The 21,399-nt window shown below is 38.7% G+C and overlaps 1 protein-coding gene across 4 annotated transcripts in view; it reads left to right on the top strand.

The window, feature by feature from the left end:
- ZFAT (zinc finger and AT-hook domain containing) overlaps positions 1-21,399 on the top strand; it is an 83,299-nt gene that overhangs the window by 28,878 nt on the left and 33,022 nt on the right. For all 4 annotated transcript variants that reach the window (XR_013956317.1, XR_013956318.1, XR_013956319.1 and 1 more), the window contains exons 5-10: positions 1,126-1,276; positions 1,939-3,407; positions 4,646-4,878; positions 10,770-10,857; positions 15,662-15,811; positions 18,033-18,206. Coding sequence is in view for 1 of the 4 variants with exons in the window: in XM_080611920.1 (XP_080468046.1) it covers positions 1,126-1,276; positions 1,939-3,407; positions 4,646-4,878; positions 10,770-10,857; positions 15,662-15,811; positions 18,033-18,206 (2,265 nt within the window). In the remaining 3 variants the exon portion in view is untranslated. The remainder of the gene's footprint in view (positions 1-1,125; positions 1,277-1,938; positions 3,408-4,645; positions 4,879-10,769; positions 10,858-15,661; positions 15,812-18,032; positions 18,207-21,399) is intronic.

Raw genomic sequence — 21,399 nt, 5'->3', positions numbered from 1 at the left:
CTATCTCACTGGGCTACTATAGTGCAGTTTGATAGATGGAGTCCTGTTGGACAACCTGGCATTTATAAGGAGTGACAGGAAGAATAGAAATTACAGTGTTCTGGTAACATAGGCTAAAAACTTAGAAGATCAGAAAGCAACATTTGATTTTCTCAAAGATTTTTTCTGTAGTACTTGTTAGTAGTGTGAAATAATTGTAATGTATGTATGGATAAGTACATAAATACACAAATATATATATAATTTCAACTTTTGAAGATAATAGCATTGCCATTGAACACATGGGCAGATGAGAAGTTAAAAAGGAGGTGATCAATCCGTAATGGGTGCTCGGTTTGATATACATCAGTGGGGGTTTTTTTTCAGTGTAAATTAATATTGATACGGATTTTCAGTACCTTCAATGTGCACTACAGGTGACCAACATTAAGTTTTTCCTGCTACTGTTCAGAAAATAAAGAACACCCAGGTAAATAATCTCCACTCAATCACATCTCAAAATATGCTTATTTGTGCCTTAACTAACTGTAAAGCTCTGAGGGACAGAATCTGATCTTACTGTGTTCAGCAGAGCCTCTTTACTTCTGCTTTTAATGGAGATTGATAAGTGCACGTGAAACATATTCTTTTATTCTGACGGATGACAGTATGCCTCAAAATATAAACATTAAAAGATCTGTATAGGGAAAAGTTGTGCAGACTTTGAATAGACTAAAAAGTGTCTTTTCCTCAGCCTTATTTGTGGAACTGATTAAACAGCTTGTCTGAGGTTTTAAAGGATGTAATATGGGGCAGAAACAAAGATATTAAAATTTCATTTTGAAAAGTTACAGGTTTTAGAATGTGGAAGTATTTAGATGTAGGATCACATAATAACAGGCATCAAGCACCATGAACAGTCCCCAGAACCAGCAGTTGTGACTTATTATTTAAGCGGATCTATGTCATAAATACTGATGGCTTCTGGAGGTGTATCTATCATTTTACGCACATGAATTTAACAACAGAAACCAAAGTATTTGATCTAATGATTACAAAGTTTAATGTTTTGCTTATGTTTGTATATTATAGATAACACATTTTAATAGGATATTTTTAATGAGTATTTTTTGTTCTTGCTTTTAGGAGCCACAAAAATTGTTCCTGTTGAGGCTACTGCCCAAGAAAGTGAACCCGCAACTCCAGAGGCAACAGTTCAAGACCCTTCACAACGAAGAGGTTATCAAGAATATGCCATTCAGCAAACCCCTTATGAACAGGCAATGAAATCAAGCAGGTAATTCTGAAGTATTTACATTTGTGTTTATGGAAAATTTGAACGAGATGCTTCCCTATCCATTTTCATGAAACTGGAATAATTTCTGAGACTTTTAAATAAAGGAACAGCTGAAAAATAATCATAGAATCATAGACTGGTTTGGGTTGGAAAGGACCTTAAGATCACCTAGTTCCAATCACTCCTGACTTGGGCAGGGACACCTCACTCTAGACCATGTTTCCCAAGGCTCTATCCAGCCTGGCCTTGAACATTGCCAGGGATGAAACATTTACCACTTCTTTGGGCAACCTGTTCCAGCACCTCACCACCCTCACAGTAAAGAACTTCTTCCTCATATCTAACCTGAACTTCCCCTGTTTAAGTTTAACCCCTCACCCCTTGTTTTATAGCTATCCCTGATGAAGAGTCCCTCCCCAGTATCCTTTTAGGCCCTTTCAGATATGGAAGACTGCTTCTGAGGTCTCCATGCAGCTTCTCTTCTTCAAGCTGAACAGCCCTGACTTTCTCAGTCTCTCTGTGCATAAGTTGTAGAATTTTAAAAGCCTGTGTAGAATACCTTTAAAACCAAACATTTCTGTCCACTATGAATATTTAGGGCAATTTTGATGTGTTACGAAGTTTTGGTGCTGTAAACATAACTGGTTTGTTGTTTTTTTTAGGTTGGGTCCAACTCAACTGAAGATTTTCACATGTGAATACTGTAACAAAGTGTTCAAATTTAAACATTCCCTCCAAGCGCATTTGAGGATCCATACAAATGAAAAACCTTACAAATGTTCATACTGCAGTTATGCCAGCGCAATCAAAGCCAACCTTAACGTTCACATGCGGAAGCATACAGGGGAGAAGTTTAGCTGCGATTACTGCTCGTTCACTTGTCTCAGCAAAGGCCACCTCAAAGTCCACATTGAAAGAGTTCATAAGAAAATCAAACAGCATTGTCGCTTCTGCAAAAAGAAATACTCAGATGTGAAAAACTTGATCAAGCACATCAAGGAAACACATGATCTTCAAGATAAAAAGGTGAAAGATGTTTTCGATGAGCTTTGCTTGATGACACGAGAGGGCAAAAGGCAGCTTCTTTATGACTGCCATATTTGTGAGCGTAAATTCAAGAACGAACTCGATCGAGACCGTCACATGCTTGTTCATGGTGATGAAAGACCCTTTGCTTGTGAGCTCTGTGGTCATGGAGCCACTAAATACCAAGCCCTTGAGCTTCATGTTCGAAAGCACCCATTTGTATACGTGTGTTCCGTGTGCCTGAAGAAGTTTGTCAGTTCTGTAAGACTCCGTGCTCACATCAAAGATGTGCATGCAGATTTGCAGGAGGCTTCTGTTTTTAACAGTTCTATCAATCAGAGTTTCTGCCTGCTTGAGCCGGGAGGTGATATCCAGCCGGAAGCCCTTGGTGAACAGGTAGCACAAAGTGCAGATGAGTTGACTGTCATGAGTACCGATGCTGGTAACACACCACAACCATCTGATTGTAAAGGTGAATCAACAGCTGCAGACGTAAACCATAATGGTCAATCTAATGGTGACACAAAAATGGATACAACCATTTCCTTAGCATTTGAAAATCCTTTGATGAAGAATGTAACAGAAACACTGTGTCAGACAACAGATGTAGCAGTCCCAGACGTTCAATCCTGTGTAGCATCAGACTGCTTTCAGCTGAAAAATGGTACTTCTGATCCTGATGAGTTAAAAAGTTCTCCTGCAAACGAAGAGGAAGTTAATCCCAGCAGCTCAGTAAATGAGCAGGGTGAAGAAGTTCAGCTTTTGCTGTCTAAAGACAAAAGTTTAATTCCGAGTCAGGATAGTGCAGTGACTGAGAACCTTTCAGACTCTGAGGAGAGAAATCAGCCTGTTCCTTCCAGTGAATCAGAAACAAGCAATGTGCCAATTCAAAACGCAGCCGAAACCACAAGCCCTCTGCCAGCAGCAGCAGCGAATGCAGCTGTTGGTCCACAAGCAGCCTCTTCTAATGCAGCTACATCAGACAGTGGGAGTGGAGCTGTTGCCTTTATGCAGATCTTGGATAGTTTGCAGAAGAGACAAATGAACACAGAGCTGTGTGAGAGGATAAGGAAGGTTTATGGAGACTTAGAATGTGAATATTGTGGTAAGGAGCAGTAGACTTATGTTTGTTCAGGGGTTTAAAATGTTGTGTAGTGAGCCATCTTTTTCTTGCTTCTCTGGTTACTAGTGATTGATGTATTTGTGTATCTTTGCAGCAGTATTAGTTTTGTAGTTCAGTATGGATTCTGCAGTCCAGTGAGATATACTTTTTGCTGTGTAAATAGCGTGAAATGACTCATCTCAAAAAACCCACTAGTGGAATATAGTAAAGAAGTGTTTTGTTATGCTCAGTTTTGTGTTGATGTGAAATTTGATAGAATTAGGTCACTTCTGTCCACATGCCTCTTCCCACCTCATAACTTTCACTGGAGCCAAGCACAGCAGATTAGGCATGAGATAAGCATTTGTCAGTCCATGTTTTAATGCTTAAACTTCATTATCAGCTTAATACAAAATTCAGACTCTCTCTCATATAGTATGTGAGGATGTCTAGTGTGAGGTGTCCCTGCCCACGGCAGGGGGGTTGGAGCTAGATGATCTTAAGGTCCTTTCCAACCCTAACTATTCTATGATTCTATGTGTAATAATAATCATTCTGTACAGTAGATGCATATATACTGGTATGTTTTTGTGACTTGTTTTGAACCATGTTTTTCTAACTAAAGATTTTCATTACATAGTATCAGATCAAGACTGTTCTGATCATATTTGATTTCTTGAATTTATGAAAGAGGGAGGAATTCGCCATTCGCATGTATTCTAACTGAAAACTTTTGTCTTTACAGGAAAAGAAACAAGTTAGGATTTATTTTGTAGTCTTTAGTCTTGAGAAGGGAGAGGAATCAAAGTTTGCAAGAAGTTTTTGAAACACCATGATGTTGCACATTAGATGAATTGCTACGCACTTGTTGGTGCCATTATGTCAGAAAGGCTTTTAGAGGAGTAACACAAAAGGAACTAACAAAAAGATTTTGACAATGTCTTTGGTATACAGTTACATTCAGATTCTTTCTAGAGTAAAACAGATTTAAAGGACTTTCTCATTAGGAAAAAGATCATTGATCTGTATTAAAGTTGCCCTTGTTAGGCTGTTGCAGGTCAAAAGTGGCTTTTGTAAACAGGTTTTCAGTAGCAGAGTGTCTTTAAGACAACTTTTCATTAAACCAAAAGGGACAGGATTCAAGCAGTGTGTTTTACCCTGAAAGAAAACTGGTTCTGTATTAGAATTTTCAATTGCAGTTGTTTAGAATTTACTTTGTTTATGTCTAATTTTATTTTCAGGCAAGTTGTTCTGGTACCAGGTACATTATGACATGCACGTTCGTACACATACTCGAGAACATTTATATTACTGCTCCCAGTGCAATTACTCTTCCATCACCAAAAACTGCCTTAAGCGTCACGTCATTCAGAAACACAGTAATATTTTGCTGAAGTGTCCTACAGAACATTGTGACTACTCAACTCCTGATAAATACAAGCTCCAGGCACATCTTAAAGTTCACACAGAACTGGTGAGTAATAAACAAAACGGTACCTTTGTCTCAAGTGTCATCATCACAGTGTTTGGAATTGCGTGGCAATATTTGAAGATAGAGGATCTCACCTGAGCGTTCTTTGCTTTCTTATGTGCAGGGAATACATGAGTTACAGGTCCATTTTGTAGTGGTTTCCTATAGGATATGTCTGTATCCATTTTCTCCCTTTGATTTTCTTGATATTCTCAGATTCCTTGAGTTTTGAGAGAGTAAAATGAGAGTAGTATTGTTACTTCACTTAATTCCATGGACCTGAATTCCATTCCTTCACAAAATGGTGAAATGAAAACATGTTCCTCTCTTAATTACTATAGAAGGAAGAAATATAAGTTGAAAAGAGTTATTTTTTTCCTGATAGCTCCAACTAGTTGCAGCCAGTCTCTTTGAACACCTATCATTTTCTGCTGCTGTTACAAAGATGAAGAGATCATGTTTTAAAGGCTCCTATCTTATTCATGAAGCTTTCCAGCTCTGAATGCCATTGTGTTAAAAAGAGATCAGATCTACTTTTTCAATGTGCCCTGTTACATGTTTTATGTGAGACTATGCAAGGGGCCGCATGCCTGACTGCAAACCTCTTTGTGCAATACACTGCTTTGTGGTCTTGCTCTGATCCAACATTACCTCATGAATAATCTTTTGAGGAAAAATCTTTTCTACATCAACCCTGCTTGCATTTTATCACAGTATACTTTAAAAAATCTATTGTGGTATTCAAAATAAGAAATATTTTCAAACTAAGGAATGAGAAAGTGAAATTACTTACATGCTTTTCTTGCAAGGTTAAGAAAAACCAGTCATTTTCTTTATGTCAGAACTGCCTTGCTTTTTCCTGTTGTTGTCTTATTGTTTTGCATGAATGGCCCAAATAGGTTAAGATACTGTCCGAAAGGCAAGATCCTTCCTGCTTGCAAGGTATAGTTGATCTGGGACGTTCTAGACTTGTGTGTACCCAGAGGGGTTATAATGTGCATGCACTCACAGTGTATGAACATAGGTAAGTTCCTTCCTGTTCCAAATTGACCTCTAGAAAAGAGTGCTCAGCAAGTGCCTGCTCTCCTAGCATAATGAATTTAGTCTACTTTTAACTAGAGTATTTCTTGAAGGCCATCTGGAGTGCTTAGGTGGAACATACGACCTCATACATTTTACATGAAGGTACTGGTGTTGAATAAAGTACAGTTTAGCATTTCAGAAAGTGTGTGACAGGCATGCTATTTGTATTTAAACTTTCTTGACTGATGCTGCCAGAAAATTGGCATGAACTACATCCTTGCAATTTGGCATTTTAATAATTTATGCAGTAAAACACTTCCAAAAGGCAGTTTACCCTTCTCCTGAATATATTTTTATTCTTATTCCAGCAGAAGAGAAAATACCAGTTGTTTAATTGCAACACTCACTCTTCTATCCTTTAAGAGCAAGGAAATACTCACACAGATGGATCTTTCTTCACTCTTTACACAACATTATGGTTTTTGCTGGCATTGTCTTGTAAATAAATCTTACACACACTTGACAGAATGCACCACATACAACAAATCTCTCCTAATCACATGAGAAAGCAACATCACAACTCACTTAAAGTACACTGATAAATACTGTTGTAACACTTCCTTTTAATAGTGAAATGTGATGCTTGAATTAAGGATTCATGTTAATTTTTCCCAGGATGTGGCCAGTTTCTGCTCAGCTACTTAAAAAAGCTGTTAATATACAGTGCCTAGTGGTTTCAGGTCATCTTCTGCAGTCAGCAGGTAGGCTTTTGGCCAGCATTTCCAATGGTTGAAGTTGGTGTTTATGTGACATGTTTTATGTGACATGTGCAACTCACTTTAGTGTCATAATAGCTAGGAAAGGGATGGGCCGCCTATAATGACTTATGTGGCATGGTTTAGTGTGAGGTGTTCTTACCTATGGCAGGGGGTTGGAACTAGGTGATCTTAAGGTCCTTTCCAACCCTGACTGTTCTATGATTCTGTGATTCTATGAATGAGCTAGCGGTAACATTAGGGACCAGTTGTGGGACTGAAGAATGCTGATACAGGTACCACAGTTTGTTTACAATCTCCAGTGGGCTTTACAGTACTCAGTGTGCTGAGCTCTGAAATGATGTTAAATCTATATATGTAATTAATGCTACAAGAGAAGCTCCTAAATAAAATGAGAGTTCACATCCAGAACCACCACTTCCTATTGGGTGCCTACATCTGCTGTCACGTGCGTTTTGAGGTGCAAATGATTCTTGTCCTTGAAAGGATGCTTAGAAATTTCATTATGCTGCTGACCTTTCCTGTAATAGCATAGTTAGAGCTGTCAGTAGGAAGTGAGATACTCGAGCTGTGATTGCTTATTTCCCCTTCCTGAGGAGTGTTAATTTTCAGACCATCACTGATCTGACTATGATACCATTGCACTCTGGACCAGTGCCACTGTGTAGTCAAGAATGCAAAGTACTGGAAAGGGAGGGAATTAACCAAAAAATCTATGATCTAATGATCAGGCATTCAGTTGGAAAATGGCTTTTGTTCTTGGTCCTTGCTTCCATAATGAATGCCAGTCATCTTTACTAGTAGTTATTTCACACACAAAAAAACATGCTTGAGCAGTACAGTGTGCAGGTGCTTGTCATTTTGTGAGCTGTGATTTCTGCTGCTTGCCAGGCTTCATAAGTCTGTCTAACCATTAACAAATTCTTCTCTAGCCTCCTTCACACGTGTGTGTAGCCACCTCCTGGGCACATCAGCTCCTTGTAGCCAAGTTGCATTTTAATAGGACATCAGTGTAATTTGGCAATCTTCTGTGAAAATTCTGATTTTAATGGCATGATGAAGATTTTTGGACATGCTCAGTCTTTGGAAGCATAACTCAGGGAACTAATTCTGTTTCATTAGGCATTAGAAATTACATTTCTGTTGATCCGAATAGATGTAGGAGCAGGCTTTGACTGTGTATTCCCCTACAAAATTGTACAAAAGGAGGGGAATGGATCATTCATTTCTATAGTGCATTTGTCCAATTTGGGCCTAAACACTTTTTATTGTGGCCATGGTCTTAATTTTACACTTTTAATGGAATTGATAACAAAGCTGTCAGGAGTTCACAGAGTCTCGTTAGAAATTAGTGGTAGGATTGCCATGTAGATGCTGTAATATATGATCATATGTATTCTATGGATGTTCATAAGAGATATTTGTGTCATCAGAATGTCCATTCCTGATGAGTGTGATACAATAGCTTCTAATGTTTCTGGTGTTTTGCATGTAGGTCATATTTAGTACTATTTGATTCATTAGATAAACTCCATAGTGGTCTGTTGGTTTAAATGCTGTGTACGCAGGGGCTTTTCATTTTTCTTCTCATCACTGTATATGTAAGCAGCCTTATTTTATAATGAAACATAGCATAAATAAGAAAGTTCCATGATAGTATTATATGAATCTTTTTGTTAGGTTTAAGAATATTTATGGCCCTAATTCATTCCTGGTGTGGAACGTGCACAGGACTTTAAGTCAGAAAGCTCACTTCATTTTAAAATTAAGTTTCTTAGATGTTCCCAAATTGGCTAATAGGGGGATTAAACAAATCTCAGGAAGTGTGGAAGGGACTTTGAAATTGAAGTAGCTGATTGGACCATGCAGCTGGTCCCCAGCAAAGATAGATCCAGCTCTCCAGATACTTTGCTTCTGTTTGGGTCCCTCAAAAAACAACTGTAAAGATATTTAAAAGACAGGCCCTCCAGAAAGGCATAGGATAAATAACTTTTAGTCTTACCGGAGGAAAACTTGCATGCTGAGAGTGTGATGAAGGTATTACTACAACCTCAGCCTAAGGCCTTCAAAGTGTCTTTGTTATCATGTATGACAAGGGCATTCTGATGAGCTAGAGCCATGGTGGTGGAGACCTTCTCTGAGGCTCTGTGTTGTGACCTGCATGCTCTGAAATACTTAGCTTGCAACAGGGGATTTCTTGAAGTCTGGTTTTGAGAGTGATGGGATTACACGGAGGGACCAGCACTGTCACAAGGTCTCAGGGCAGCGACAGTAGTGCATTAGACAGTCAAAACTAACAGTGTAAGCTTCAGAAGTCAGTGGCACTTGCATGGACAAAAAGCTGTGAAGGGTTTGGTTTTAGCTGGATGGTTTTGGTGAGAGGCTGGAGCTTGACAGAGTCTTTTTGAAGAGACTTAGTGCTCCGAAGTGCAATCTGTTACACTGAAAAAGACACCCCTTTTGAAGATCGTTTGCTGCAGAACTTGGTGTGATGACTTTCTAACTGCTTAAAGAAAGCTCTTTGAATTATTCTGTTACTGAAAAATTTTGTTACCATCCTCACATAGAAAGATGCGTTCTTGCCTGTACTTTCATGTTACTCTGTAGCTCTTGATGCATTTACTGATGATTTTGGCTCTTTCAGGTGCAGGCTTCTAGTCTTGCATTTGTGAAAAGTATTAGCAAGAATGTAGAGTTGTCACAATTACAGTATTTAACTTAAAGTAGTGTATGTGGAGGGGAATGTTGGTTGCTTGGGTTTTCTCCTAATTAAACTTTATGAAACAGCACGGTATATTTGTCTTAGTGTTCTGGGCACACTGAGAAATACTTAATACAGAAAGTACTAAAGACCAGCAGCACCCAACTGTACATTAAAAGTATACCAGTATAAATAAATGAAAATAACTAGTATACATGTAATATACAGTTGAGTGTTGCTGGTCTTCAGTTTTCATTTATTGTGTATTTTGAACACAGTTATGTAGTAAGTTTGAGGAACAGTTTGACAGAGGGAGGTCTGTCAAATTTCAGCTGGCCCCTCAGCAGCCCCTGAATGATGCTGTGCTTATGTTTTTACATGTGCCAAATTATGAATGTGATCGTGTAACCCAGCCTTTGGAGAGGCTCAAACATTGCTATAGGGTTTTATTAGAATTAATCTACCAATTTTCATTTGAGTTACGTGTTCAGGTAGAAGTGTGAAATCATCAGGGACACATTTAGGGGTAAATAAGTTGTATCATTTGAAAGACTCTAATTCCACAAATGAACAGCTCTTTCCCAATAAGATTTTGTCAGCACTTGTAAATTCCTTGAATCTTCTACTCCAAAAACCAATTAATTGAGAAAAATCCAACATTTTTATGTGGAGTTTGATACATTTGTAAAAAGATTAAAATTGCAATTACACTAAAATTACATATAGGAAGAAATTGCATCAAAACTCTCCAGCCGAACGTGTTTGATGGTGTTAATCTTCCATAACATCAGTGAAACTGATAAAAGACAACTTACAGGCTGGCTTTGAAATCAAAATAGGAGAATAATACTTTATTGGCAATACATAAACTGCTGAATATTTATAAAGTAGTTAGAAATGCAGGCACTGAGTTGTGGCATCTGTCATTGTTAACTCTTGTGCTCAATTTCAGGCCATTTTCTAAATATACCTACTAGTGGGTGTCTTCAGAATAATGAGATCTAATCCTTAGGTTTCAGAAGGGTAGACTTATGAAAAACCTCAAAACCCCCTGAATGTTACTACTTACATCAAATACCTTTTCTTCTGTTCTGTGACCTCATCTTTCAACTCTTGATTCTCTGAAGAGTCAGTCAGAACATAATGCTTACATTTATTGTGAATATTCTCATGTGCTGTAACTTGGAGCCCTACACTCATGGGGATTAATGGTGTGCTTAGAATACTTTAATATTTCTCCTTCACTTACTTCATTATAAATATCTTCATTTCTTTCCTTAAAAGCTGAACCTTCAATTATAGCTTTGTTGAGAACCATGTATTACTGAGTAATGACTATAGTGATTACACCAGTAGACTGATAATGCAATCTCTTTCTTCCTTTCTCACTTAAGGATAAAAAGAGTTATTCCTGTCCTGTGTGTGAGAAGTCATTTTCTGAAGATCGACTTATAAAATCTCACATCAAGACAAATCACCCTGGTAAGGAAAAATCAAGGAAAATTTCTCAGTCTACTGCCATAAAGGGATAAAGGTTTAGAGTGAGCAGTGTAATGTGATTATATTCCAACAGAAGGGAAGAGTCTACATCTAATTTAACTGGTTTAGAAGAAGAATTGTAGTGGCTTTTCAGATGTTAGAATTTAGAGTGAAAAAAAAAAAAATCATTGTTCTAGCTTGTAATCAGGTAATTGTGCTAAGAAATCTGTCTTCATCTGGCACAGAAGTCATTTCCAAAAGAGGACCTAGGTGAATTCAAATTAAGCATTGGGAAGTTTGGAATTAGGCAGACAGGCATCCTGTAACAACCCATGAGACATAAAATTCCCATTGGCCATATGTAAACTGACAGAAAGGCATTTATTACACATTACTGGGTCCATAGGTAATTGGTGTGAAGGCAGAAGTCCCTGAGCTGATGCTGCGTGTGCTCATTTGGTGTGTGGCTGGGCTTTACCTCCAGGGCCAACTGAAGTCTGCAGCAGGTCTCTTGCTAGAACCGTCTGCGGTGTAGTACGATCAATATTAAGCTGGAGCTGACGAGCCTGGCTGGATCCAAGATAACCATTGCAGTCCATTCAGACTCTGTTTGTACCTCTCATTCTAGTGAATCATCACTAGAATGAACCTGATTTATCAGTGCAGGCTCAACATAAAATGTGCAGTGAGTCAACATGCTGTGCCTGAGTAAACAATCCTTTCTCAAACCTTGGGACTTCAGTGCCAAAGTGTGACTGGTGCAGGCACTGATTTAAATCTGACTGATGAGAGCTCGGCAGAGCTGCATTGATGTGTCTCTACTTTCCTCCTCAGTATTATGTTGGATAGTGTTGTGGTTTAACCCCACCTGGTAACTCAGCACTACACAGCTGCTCTGTCATACCCTTCCTTCATCCCTCCCCATGTGGGATGGGGAGGAGAATCAAAAGAATGTAAACCCCATGGATGGAGATAAGAACAGTTTAATAACTAAAGTACAATATAATACTCCTGCCGCTACTACTAATGATAATGATAAGGGAAATAGCAAGCAGAGAGATACGAAACTAAAATGGGGAAGAAGACAGGCAATAAACAGCAGTGATGCATAATATAATTGACCACCACCCACTGACTGATGCCCAGCCCAACCCGAGCACTTGTCGGTCCATTCTGGGTAACTCTCCCCAGTTTATATACTGGGCCCAGTATGGAATACCCCTTTGGTTATTTTGGGTCAGGTGTCCTATCTCTGCTTCCTCCTGGCTTCTTGTGCCCCTCCTCACTAGCAGAGCGTGAGACTGAAAAGTCCTTGATCAGGGTATGTGCTACTGAGCAACAACTGAAATATCGGTATATTACCAGCATTGTTCTCAGACTAAAGCTAAAACACAGCACTGCACCAGCTACTGGGAAGAAGGTTAACTCTATCCCATCTAAAACCAGTACAGATAGAAAGGCCCTGCTACTGTGGGTAGAGGAGAGCTGACTGCATTGGCCAACATTCTTTAATTAACTTGTCTACAGTATTCCTTATCACCTGCCATAATATTAAGAAATAAAATACCAGCCACACTCAAAACTTGAGTTTGGGGAAGAAAAAATCCAATTAAAATGCTGTAACTTTTCTTGTCTTTGTCAGAATTACAACATAATAGGTAAAGCAGTAGTTTCTTATCTTCCTACTGCCACTAGATAGTGCTAGACCCGTGTTTTAAACAATTTCCTTCAATTTCAGACTAACTCTCGCTTCAGCACTTTAGTTACCTCTTTATTTGCAGACTACTTTACAACAGTGTGGTTGGAGGGCTTGTCATACATCAGGACATGTCTGATGCAGCAAATTGAGATGTTTCTGTGCTATACTGTAGTCAGGTGGTATGTCACCCAGTAAGCATAGAAATTGAATCTCAAGTGCTGTGCCTGTAAATCCTATGTGCTCTCTCAGCCAGGAAGTATAGGAGGCCTCCCTAAATAATGTGATCTGTGAACTAGCAGTACATTATGTACTATGCCGTTACAAGTTGCCATTGGTCAGCACTCCTCCATTAACTGCTGAATTATTAGTGTACACTGTGTCAGAGGTCCAGAAACAGCAGTTACCTCTAGAGCCTTGCCATGCTAAACTCCTGCATTTTGGTATCTGAATCCCTTTAAATGTATAATTTAAATTTTTTTGACCCAAAAAAGTGGCTTCTGTTAAACTCTGGGTTGTAATAGAGGAAAGATTAAAAGAGAAAACCTGAACAGCCTCTTATTTTTGTGTCCTCTTTTTTAGAATCATAGAATCATAGAACAGTTAGGGTTGGAAAGGACTTTAACATAATCTAGTTCCAACCCCCCTGCCACGGGCCGGGACACCTCACACTAGACCATGTTGCCCAAGGCTCTGTTCGACCTGGCCTTGAACACTGCCAGGGATGGAGCATTCACAATTTCCTTGGGCAACCCATTGCAGTGCTTCAGCACCCTCACAGTAAAGAACTTCTTCCTTATATCTAACCTGAACTTCTCCTGTTAAAATTTTAACCCATTACCCCTTGTCCTGTCACTACAGTCCCTAATGAAGAGTCCATCCCCAGCATCCTTACAGGCCACATTCAGACACTGGAAGGCTGCTATGAGGTCTCCATGCAGCCTTCTCTCCTCCAGGCTGAACAGCCCCAACTTTCTCAGCCTGTCTTCCTACAGGAGGTGCTCCAGCCCCTGATCATCCTCATGGCCCTCCTCTGGACTTGTTCCAACAGTTCCATGTCCTTTTTATGTTGAGGACACCAGAACTCTGTACACAATACTCCAAGTGAGGTCTCATGAGAGCAGAGTAGAAGGGCAGGATCACCTCCTTCATTTTTAATTCATATATAGCAGGTGAATAGAACTTGGAAGCAAAATAGATTTATAAGATATATCTCCTTGGTACTAAAGAAATACTGCATCTAAGATACGCCTTATGCAGTACTTCTGCAATAACACTCTTTAAATGTATGGAGGAGAATTAATGCACAAATCTCTTCCTGGGTGTGCTGTCCTTGCAATCAGGAGGAAATCCTTTATTTAAACAGCATACCTCATTACAAGCCAAATAAATGTGAGGGATCTGATGGCAGTAAGTAACAAGTACTACAGTGGAATGAGTGCAATTGTTTTTAAAAACATAAATGGAAAATAATAAAGATGAAACGGAAAATGAATACTGTTAAAGGGAATTGGATTTTAAAATGACATATCAAAAATTAATTTAAAGTGAAGCCCTCTCATATTTATCATTAAAATGCTATTCCTGGAACTCCCTCTCCTTCCATAATATCATTCAGTGTGACTCCTCTCTTGTCTCTTCTGTTTCATCAAGTAGAAAGTATGAAATAAAAGAGTACTCCTTCTAGATTTGCAGAGAATAGGAGTTGAATTCAGATCTCATGAAGGCAATAGGACAAAAGTCTCTGTAGACTTTGGTAGAGCACTATTCAAAACAAGATGATGAGATCTTGGCTTTATTGCCAAATGATTTGGATACTGAGCATCGAAAGTTGAGTCTTGGATTCCGGTCCCAGCTCTCAGAATTCTCCATCTTTTCGTCCACTGATTTAATTTGATGCTTCGTAATAGTCTGAGACATGAGATAGATCCCTGCGGAGCAGACACGCTAGCCTGCACTCATGAATGAAGCATCTAAGCCATAAAAGGCTGATGAGGGTTCAGACTTGTATCTGTATTTTTCTTTCTTTGGATACTTTAGAACATTTCTCTGCTCAGTTCATGGGCTTTTATATTTCCCTTTAGAGGTTGCTTTCCTTGTGCATGTGAGTTCAGGCAAGATTTTTTATTCCACTCTGGGACCAATCATCAGGACACTGGGTATGACAGATCATATTTGATAAAAGTCTAAGTTTAGACTGTAACTTCCAATTTTTACAAGATCTTGGACGTATTAAGTTGTCAGCTTTCATGTCTTGGTATTTAGATTGCATGAGTGGTGTACTTTCCTTGAGTCAGGTGATAGCATTTTATTCATCTGAAATGCACTGATTTAGTTTTTAGTTTGATTTAGTTTTTAAAAGCATTTGGCAATGTTTTCATTATGTGTATTTGGGGCATTTTAATTTAAACTTAATTATTTTAAGCTTTTTCACTGTGATGACTGAAACACTAGATCGTATGAGGGAAAAACTTACAGAGCGGAGTGTATTGAGCCTAAATAAGCAAAGGCGAGGAAAGGAGTCTTGATCGCTGTCTTCAGCTATCTAATAGGACATTAAAAAGAAGACAGAGCCAGAATCAAGACAAAGCCAGAATCTGCTTGGGATTTTACAGTGAAAGGCAATGGGTTGAAGCAAGGAGGTTCTTATTAGAAATTAGGAAAACAATTTTGACTGTAAAGGTCGTCAAACACTGGAACGGGCTATGGCAGGTTGTAGAATCTCTGTCCTTGGATATGTCCAGAACAGGACTGGATGTGACCCTGAGCAACTTGATGTAACTTTGAAGTTGGAACTCCAGAGTTGGCCCAGCTTGAACAGGTTACCTTAGAGGTCCTTCCAATCACATTATTCCTTGAGTCTTTTTCTTTCTTTCTAGTTTATACCTGATTATCAGACATTCTGACCATTATAGCTATGACTGATATGAACTGAAACCCTGCAGGAAATAAGGTCCTCATGTTCTTTGCTCAGGCCTTATCTGAGTGGCAGTAGGGGAAGTAGAGCTTTTAAAAAGTTGGAGTGAATCAGGATCTAGCTCTTCAATATTACTTATAGAACAAATTCCCTCATGTCTTTCTGGTTTTTATTACCTTTTATATTTCTCTCAGAGGTTTCAATGACGACTATTTCTGAGATTCTTGGCAGAAGAGTTCAGCTGAAAGGACTTATTGGAAAGCGAGCTGTGAAATGTCCCTACTGTGATTTTTATTTTATGAAGAATGGATCAGACCTTCAACGTCACATTTGGGCTCATGAAGGTAAAACTCTGCTTTTAAGCTTTCCGGTATATAATCAGTCTCATTCCACATGAGCTTTGCTGATATAAAAAGGAATTCAAAATTATGGCTATACCTGAATCAAAATCGTTAAGCTACACTGGAGGCTAAATAATTTAGTACATTCTGGATCACATATGGAGCTGCACGCTCATAACATGAACAGACAGCTTAAATGGTTTATAAAATTAGTATGTTTCTGATTCAGTTTTCCCCAAAAACTCATTCATAAACATCTATAAAAATATTGTGTAATAAAAGTAAGTAAGGGGGAGCGAATTAAATACATGCTCAGTCTCTTCAAGCAAGTGATTTTATGTATCTTCTCATGCATAACTGCTGCTCCTTTCGCATTTGTCCAAAAGTACTTGGGCTGGAAACCTAGTAGGAAAACAATTGAAATCTGGTTGCTTTGATGTATACATATAAATTCTGTGTGTATTTTAGTTAAATCATGCTGAGCATGGCAAGTAGCTGACACAGACATAAACAGTGATGAAAATTCCATAAGATAATGCTGATCATACCTATGACTTTTTAGGGAGAAATTCCAGTAATGTGGCAACACACAAGTTAAAAATGCTTTGAAAATCTAAATGCCTTAAAATCTATGCCCAGTAAAATCTTGTGTCTACCCAGTCTGTCTATTTTTATAACAATTGGAAGACCACTTAGATGCTCTTTAATCAGTTAATAGTCTATGGAACAGATTGACTATAGTGTTCGAGCATGATTTTGGATTCTTTAGCCCTCTTTCTGCATAAAGTGATAATGGGTTTTGATACTCTCAAACTGGCATTTTGGTTCCAAAGTGTTCCCATGCAGATACTTCAGACATTTGTACTAGTATTGCATATTTGTTTAAGTGCTTTAACTATCAGCTCACCTGTCTGTGTACTGTAGTGGTGCTTCTTTCCAGTAGCCTTCACTCCACTAAGGAGTTTAGGTAATGCAAAATTGCAGGCTTAGAGCTATTACTTGTGTATTCCTTTAGATACAGTTTGTTTGTTCTGCCAAGAAGTCTTGGAACCCATCTGACTAGTGTGAGAAAGAGGTGAATAGGAATTTATTTCCAAATCAAAGTGTGCAATCAAGTCTGCTTAAAGGAGGCTATAATTCCTCATGCTTGTAAATCTAGTTCTAAGGTCATGAATATCATTCTAAAACTGCCAGAGCCTCATGAAACTGTTGAACTACTCTGCCAATTCAGATTTATTCAACTTCTCTTTGAAGGATTTACTTTGTTCTTGTAGATCTGTTAGATGACATACTGTGTAGCTCTCTCTGTTACATACTTTGAACTGTTTGAGAGAAGTGAAATTGTAAGTGCTTGCATGATACCAAGGGGGCCAAGAATAACGAATTCAAAAACAAGTACTACAGTGTGAGCCATTAGCCAGCCTGAGAGTAACTAACAATAAAACACAGCGTTGCACAAGTGCCTAATTAACCAGTCCTCCGTAAAACAGGTTTCTTCATTCTTTATGGTATTAAATGGAGAATGGTGGCAGGCTTCCAGTATCTGAAGGAGGCCTACAAGGGTGCTAGAGAGGGACTCTTCATCAGGGACTGTAGCGATAGGACAAGGGGTGATGGGTTCAAACTTAAACGGGGGAAGTTCAGGTTTGACATAAGGAAGTTCTTTACTGTGGGGTGGTGAGGCACTGGAACAGGGTGCCCAAAGAAGTGGTGAATGCTCCATCCCTGGCAGTGTTCAAGGCCAGGCTGGACAGAGTGTTGAGCAACATGGTCTAGTGTGAGGTGTCCCTGCCCATGTCAGAGGGGTTGGAACTCAATGATTTTAAGGTCCTGACCAACCCAAGCAATTCTATGATTCTATGATCATTATCTGAAGACTTTTAGAGGAATATTTGATATCTGTACCAGCTAGGCATCAATTTAGGCAGTGGACTCTACTTCAAAATGGAGGATCACCAAGACCAAAACATTAGTATATCCTTGGTTAAACTCAGTGCCTGGCTTCAGTAGGGAAGTACTTGATTCTAACAGAAACCGTCCTTTCATTAAGTTAAATGATGCTGTCAAGAGCTTGGTGTCATTTACACAGGGGCTGTAGGTGAGATTTCTTAAATGCAGATAGCCATATTTTAAACTGTTGGACCTTGTTCGTGTTGCTCACTTGTCCCTGCTTGCATCACAAGGTTCAGCTTGCTTGTATCATAGTACATATTTTTATTCCTAGGTGTCAAACCCTTCAAATGCTCTCTCTGTGAGTACGCCACTCGCAGCAAGAGTAACTTGAAAGCCCATATGAATCGTCACAGCACTGAGAAAACACACCTTTGTGATATGTGTGGGAAAAAGTTCAAATCAAAAGGCACTTTGAAGAGCCATAAACTCCTTCATACTGCTGATGGTAAGTGTATGTTTATGAAGTGCAAGTTTATTCCAAGACGATAAATACTGGCTGTACTACAGGGCCTTGCTCACAAGCATTTTTCAGTTGAACAAAGTGCTGCTTACAGAATTTGTTTATCCCTATGAGACATTGTGAAATAATTTAAACCTTTGCAAAATTAGTGTCTGTGAAAGAAAACCAGCTGTCTCTGCAGTACTTGAGACATTTTGTGTTTGCTTTATATCCCTTTATATTCTTACAGACAATTGTTGATCTCAATATAAATTTGAAAGCACAAATAGTTACATAGTTAAGTTTCTTACTACTTTCTTCTGCAAGAGTATTGTTAGGAGTTGGCAAATCCGGTAGCCCAACAGAGGCATGGCTGCTGCAGCTCTGTGTCTAATCATCTAGTGGCAAGCCTGAGCATGTGTTCTCTACACGCACACATGCAGCAGCTGAATTTGCTCTGTAATCTTAATATTTCTGTGATTACAGAAATAGTGAGATACAAATCCAGGAAAATATCATCTTTTGTGTGAAATTTTGGGATAGAACAGTATTTTATTCCTCTGTGATTATCAAATTGAAAATAGCAAGCTAAGCCGTACAGACCTTCTTTATGACTTAGTAGCTTGATCGTTGTTACTCATGCAACCTTGTGAAACCTCATTTCACTCTATTGACCATTTCATTTAAATAATTAGTTAAAATTGCGTATTCATTTATATTATTCTTTCACAGAAAGCACACAATGCTCTCTTGCAACTTTAGAATCTATGTGAAGGTTTTATCAGAGATATTTATGTTATTTATGCTTATATCTGCATGTATAAGTGAAAGAGATGATCCCTTTTGCATTGATATGATGCTGGAGAGAAGTCTTCATCAGGGATTGCAGCGATAGGACAAGAGGTAATGGGTTTAGACTTAAACAGGGGAAGTTCAGGTTAGATGTAAGGAAGAAGTTCTTTACTGTGAGGGTGGTGAGGCACTGGAATGGGTTGCCAGAGAAGTGGTAAATGCTCCATCCCTGGCAGTATTCAAGGACTGTTGTTCAGGTTGGACAGAGCCTTGGGTGACGTGGTCTAGTGTGAGGTGTCCCTGCCTATGGCAGGGGGGTGGGAACTGGGTGATCTTAAGGTCCTTTCTAACCCAAACCATTCTATGATTCTATATTTTAGGAAGCCTATAGTTACTGTAGTATTACCATGAGTTAGTAAGTCACTTGTTATTCCAAAAGTACTTTCCAAGATGTTGAAACAACTTGGTCAGTATCAGGCAGGTGCTGCACATACATCTGAACGTCATATGCAAGAATCAAGATTTTACTTATCAAATGCAATCCTCAGCTGATTCCTGGCTGGGAGAAGGAGGCAGATTGCATGTGAAGTAAAAGGAAATTCAGAGCACAATTAGACTATTTAAAAACCTCTCTGCATGGGGTTTCATTTCAAAACCTTTCTGTTTTGTTTTCACCATCTGGTGTGTCCAAATAGTGAGATACAGCAATGAAAGTTGAATTTTATTTTACCTGGGAGTTAGTTCTACTTCTTCAACAAAATACACGTGTGTTTAAGCCTTTACTGCAATTCAGCTGAGGCTGCTTTGAAATTTGGCACTGTAGTTGTGCAGGAGCTGGCCTTGTCTGGCTTTGGCTTTAGGGTATGAAGTTAGTTTTAAACATTTATTTGCATGCATGGAACTATATTCTCTTATCATTTACTGCTAGGTCAGGCTGAAGCCATGACTCTAGAGGCAGTGTTATTGCCAGGAGCCTTTTTTATCTGGCTTCAGACTGTCATCATCCTCTGCAATAACTGAGGTGATTGAATGTTCCTTTTTCATGCACCTCCCTTTTTGACTGATGCAAATAAATCCAAGATTTATACTCTTCTGCCTTACTTTTTACACTTCCAAAAGTGTTCCAGGAAATTCCCCATACCTTTGGAAAGCATTTTGCCATTGGCTCAGGTGGGAACAGAATCTCACTGTCTCTAGAGTCTTAAGAAATTTCCCTCACTAAGTCCACCCCAGTAACCTCTTCATGCATTCCAGACACTTGTGAAAAATAAGGTAACATTTGTCTCCAGGAATGTAGTGTCAGATTTGTCAAGGGACTTTCAGCCTCTTGAATGCTGACAGTTTCTCTTTGCCCAATGTCCCTTTCTAAAGTGACAGCACTTCAAAAGCTCTTGCTTGTGCACATCCGGTGTTCTTCAGGTATTTCACAAAGAATGAATTTGAAAGATGTGTTGCTGTTTATGAGTCTTGTCTTCCTGACTTATGAATCCAGGAAATTTTTGTTCAAATATCAGCCCTGCAAGGTCAATTTAACCAGTGGAATATAAAGTAGGTTTCTGTCTGCTTTATTCTTCTTCAGAAGACGGACTTCTCAAGAGTGGCGTGATAGAAAACAATTCCATAGTTTGGGCTTATTACTGTTTGTGATTAGAAATAAACCAGAAAGCCTGGGTTTCATTATATTAATTTGATGTCAGAAATTGTATCAAGGTTTTTCTTAGCTCTGTTTTATGGAATCTTTCACACCTAGTATAAAATACTTGTAACTTTTTTTCTGAAGAAATCTCTCTCTTCAGGATAATACAGAATATTTTCTATTGTTCTTCTCCATCCTTCATTTTACTTCTTTTGCTTTTGCATTAGTTTTTAGTACACGCTTATTCCACATCAAGTCAAATACATTTTGGCAGCTATGAGCAGTTAATATGCAAGAATGAAGTCTTTCTCTATTTAATACATCTTGTTGTTTGGCTGGAGGTAGCAGGCTGATAGAGTCTTAAAATAACGGAGAAAGGGAGTATGAACCTCAGAGAATAGAAGGAAGGAAATTGTGTTGTTTTAAATCATAAGGAAAAAAAGGTTATTTGGGAGAGATAATGCTTTGAAAGGAAAATGTATTTGAATCATAGCAGTTCAGTGCTTGGGAGAGAAGTAGATTATAACATGTGAACATAAACAAGCACCTGTGTGTTAAGGGTTTCCAAATCTATTTTACAGGTAGCAAAATAACTGTGCCTCCAGTTGTAAATAATTGATTTCCTTCTTTCGTTTAAGCTGCACTATAACAGTTCTTCTTCTTCTTTCCCAAGTTACTATCCCAGAAGCATTTAGCCTATTTAATGCTCATAATTTAAAGATGGCATTCAAGCCTTTTTTCTTCCTTACCCTGCTCTTAGCTCTGTTTAAT

This window comes from Psittacula echo (genome assembly GCF_963264785.1).
Source record: "Psittacula echo genome assembly, chromosome: 2".
Taxonomy (NCBI): Eukaryota; Metazoa; Chordata; class Aves; order Psittaciformes; family Psittacidae; genus Psittacula; species Psittacula echo.
Note: the sequence above shows the minus strand (reverse complement) of the source record. Positions and strands in the feature narration are given on the sequence as shown.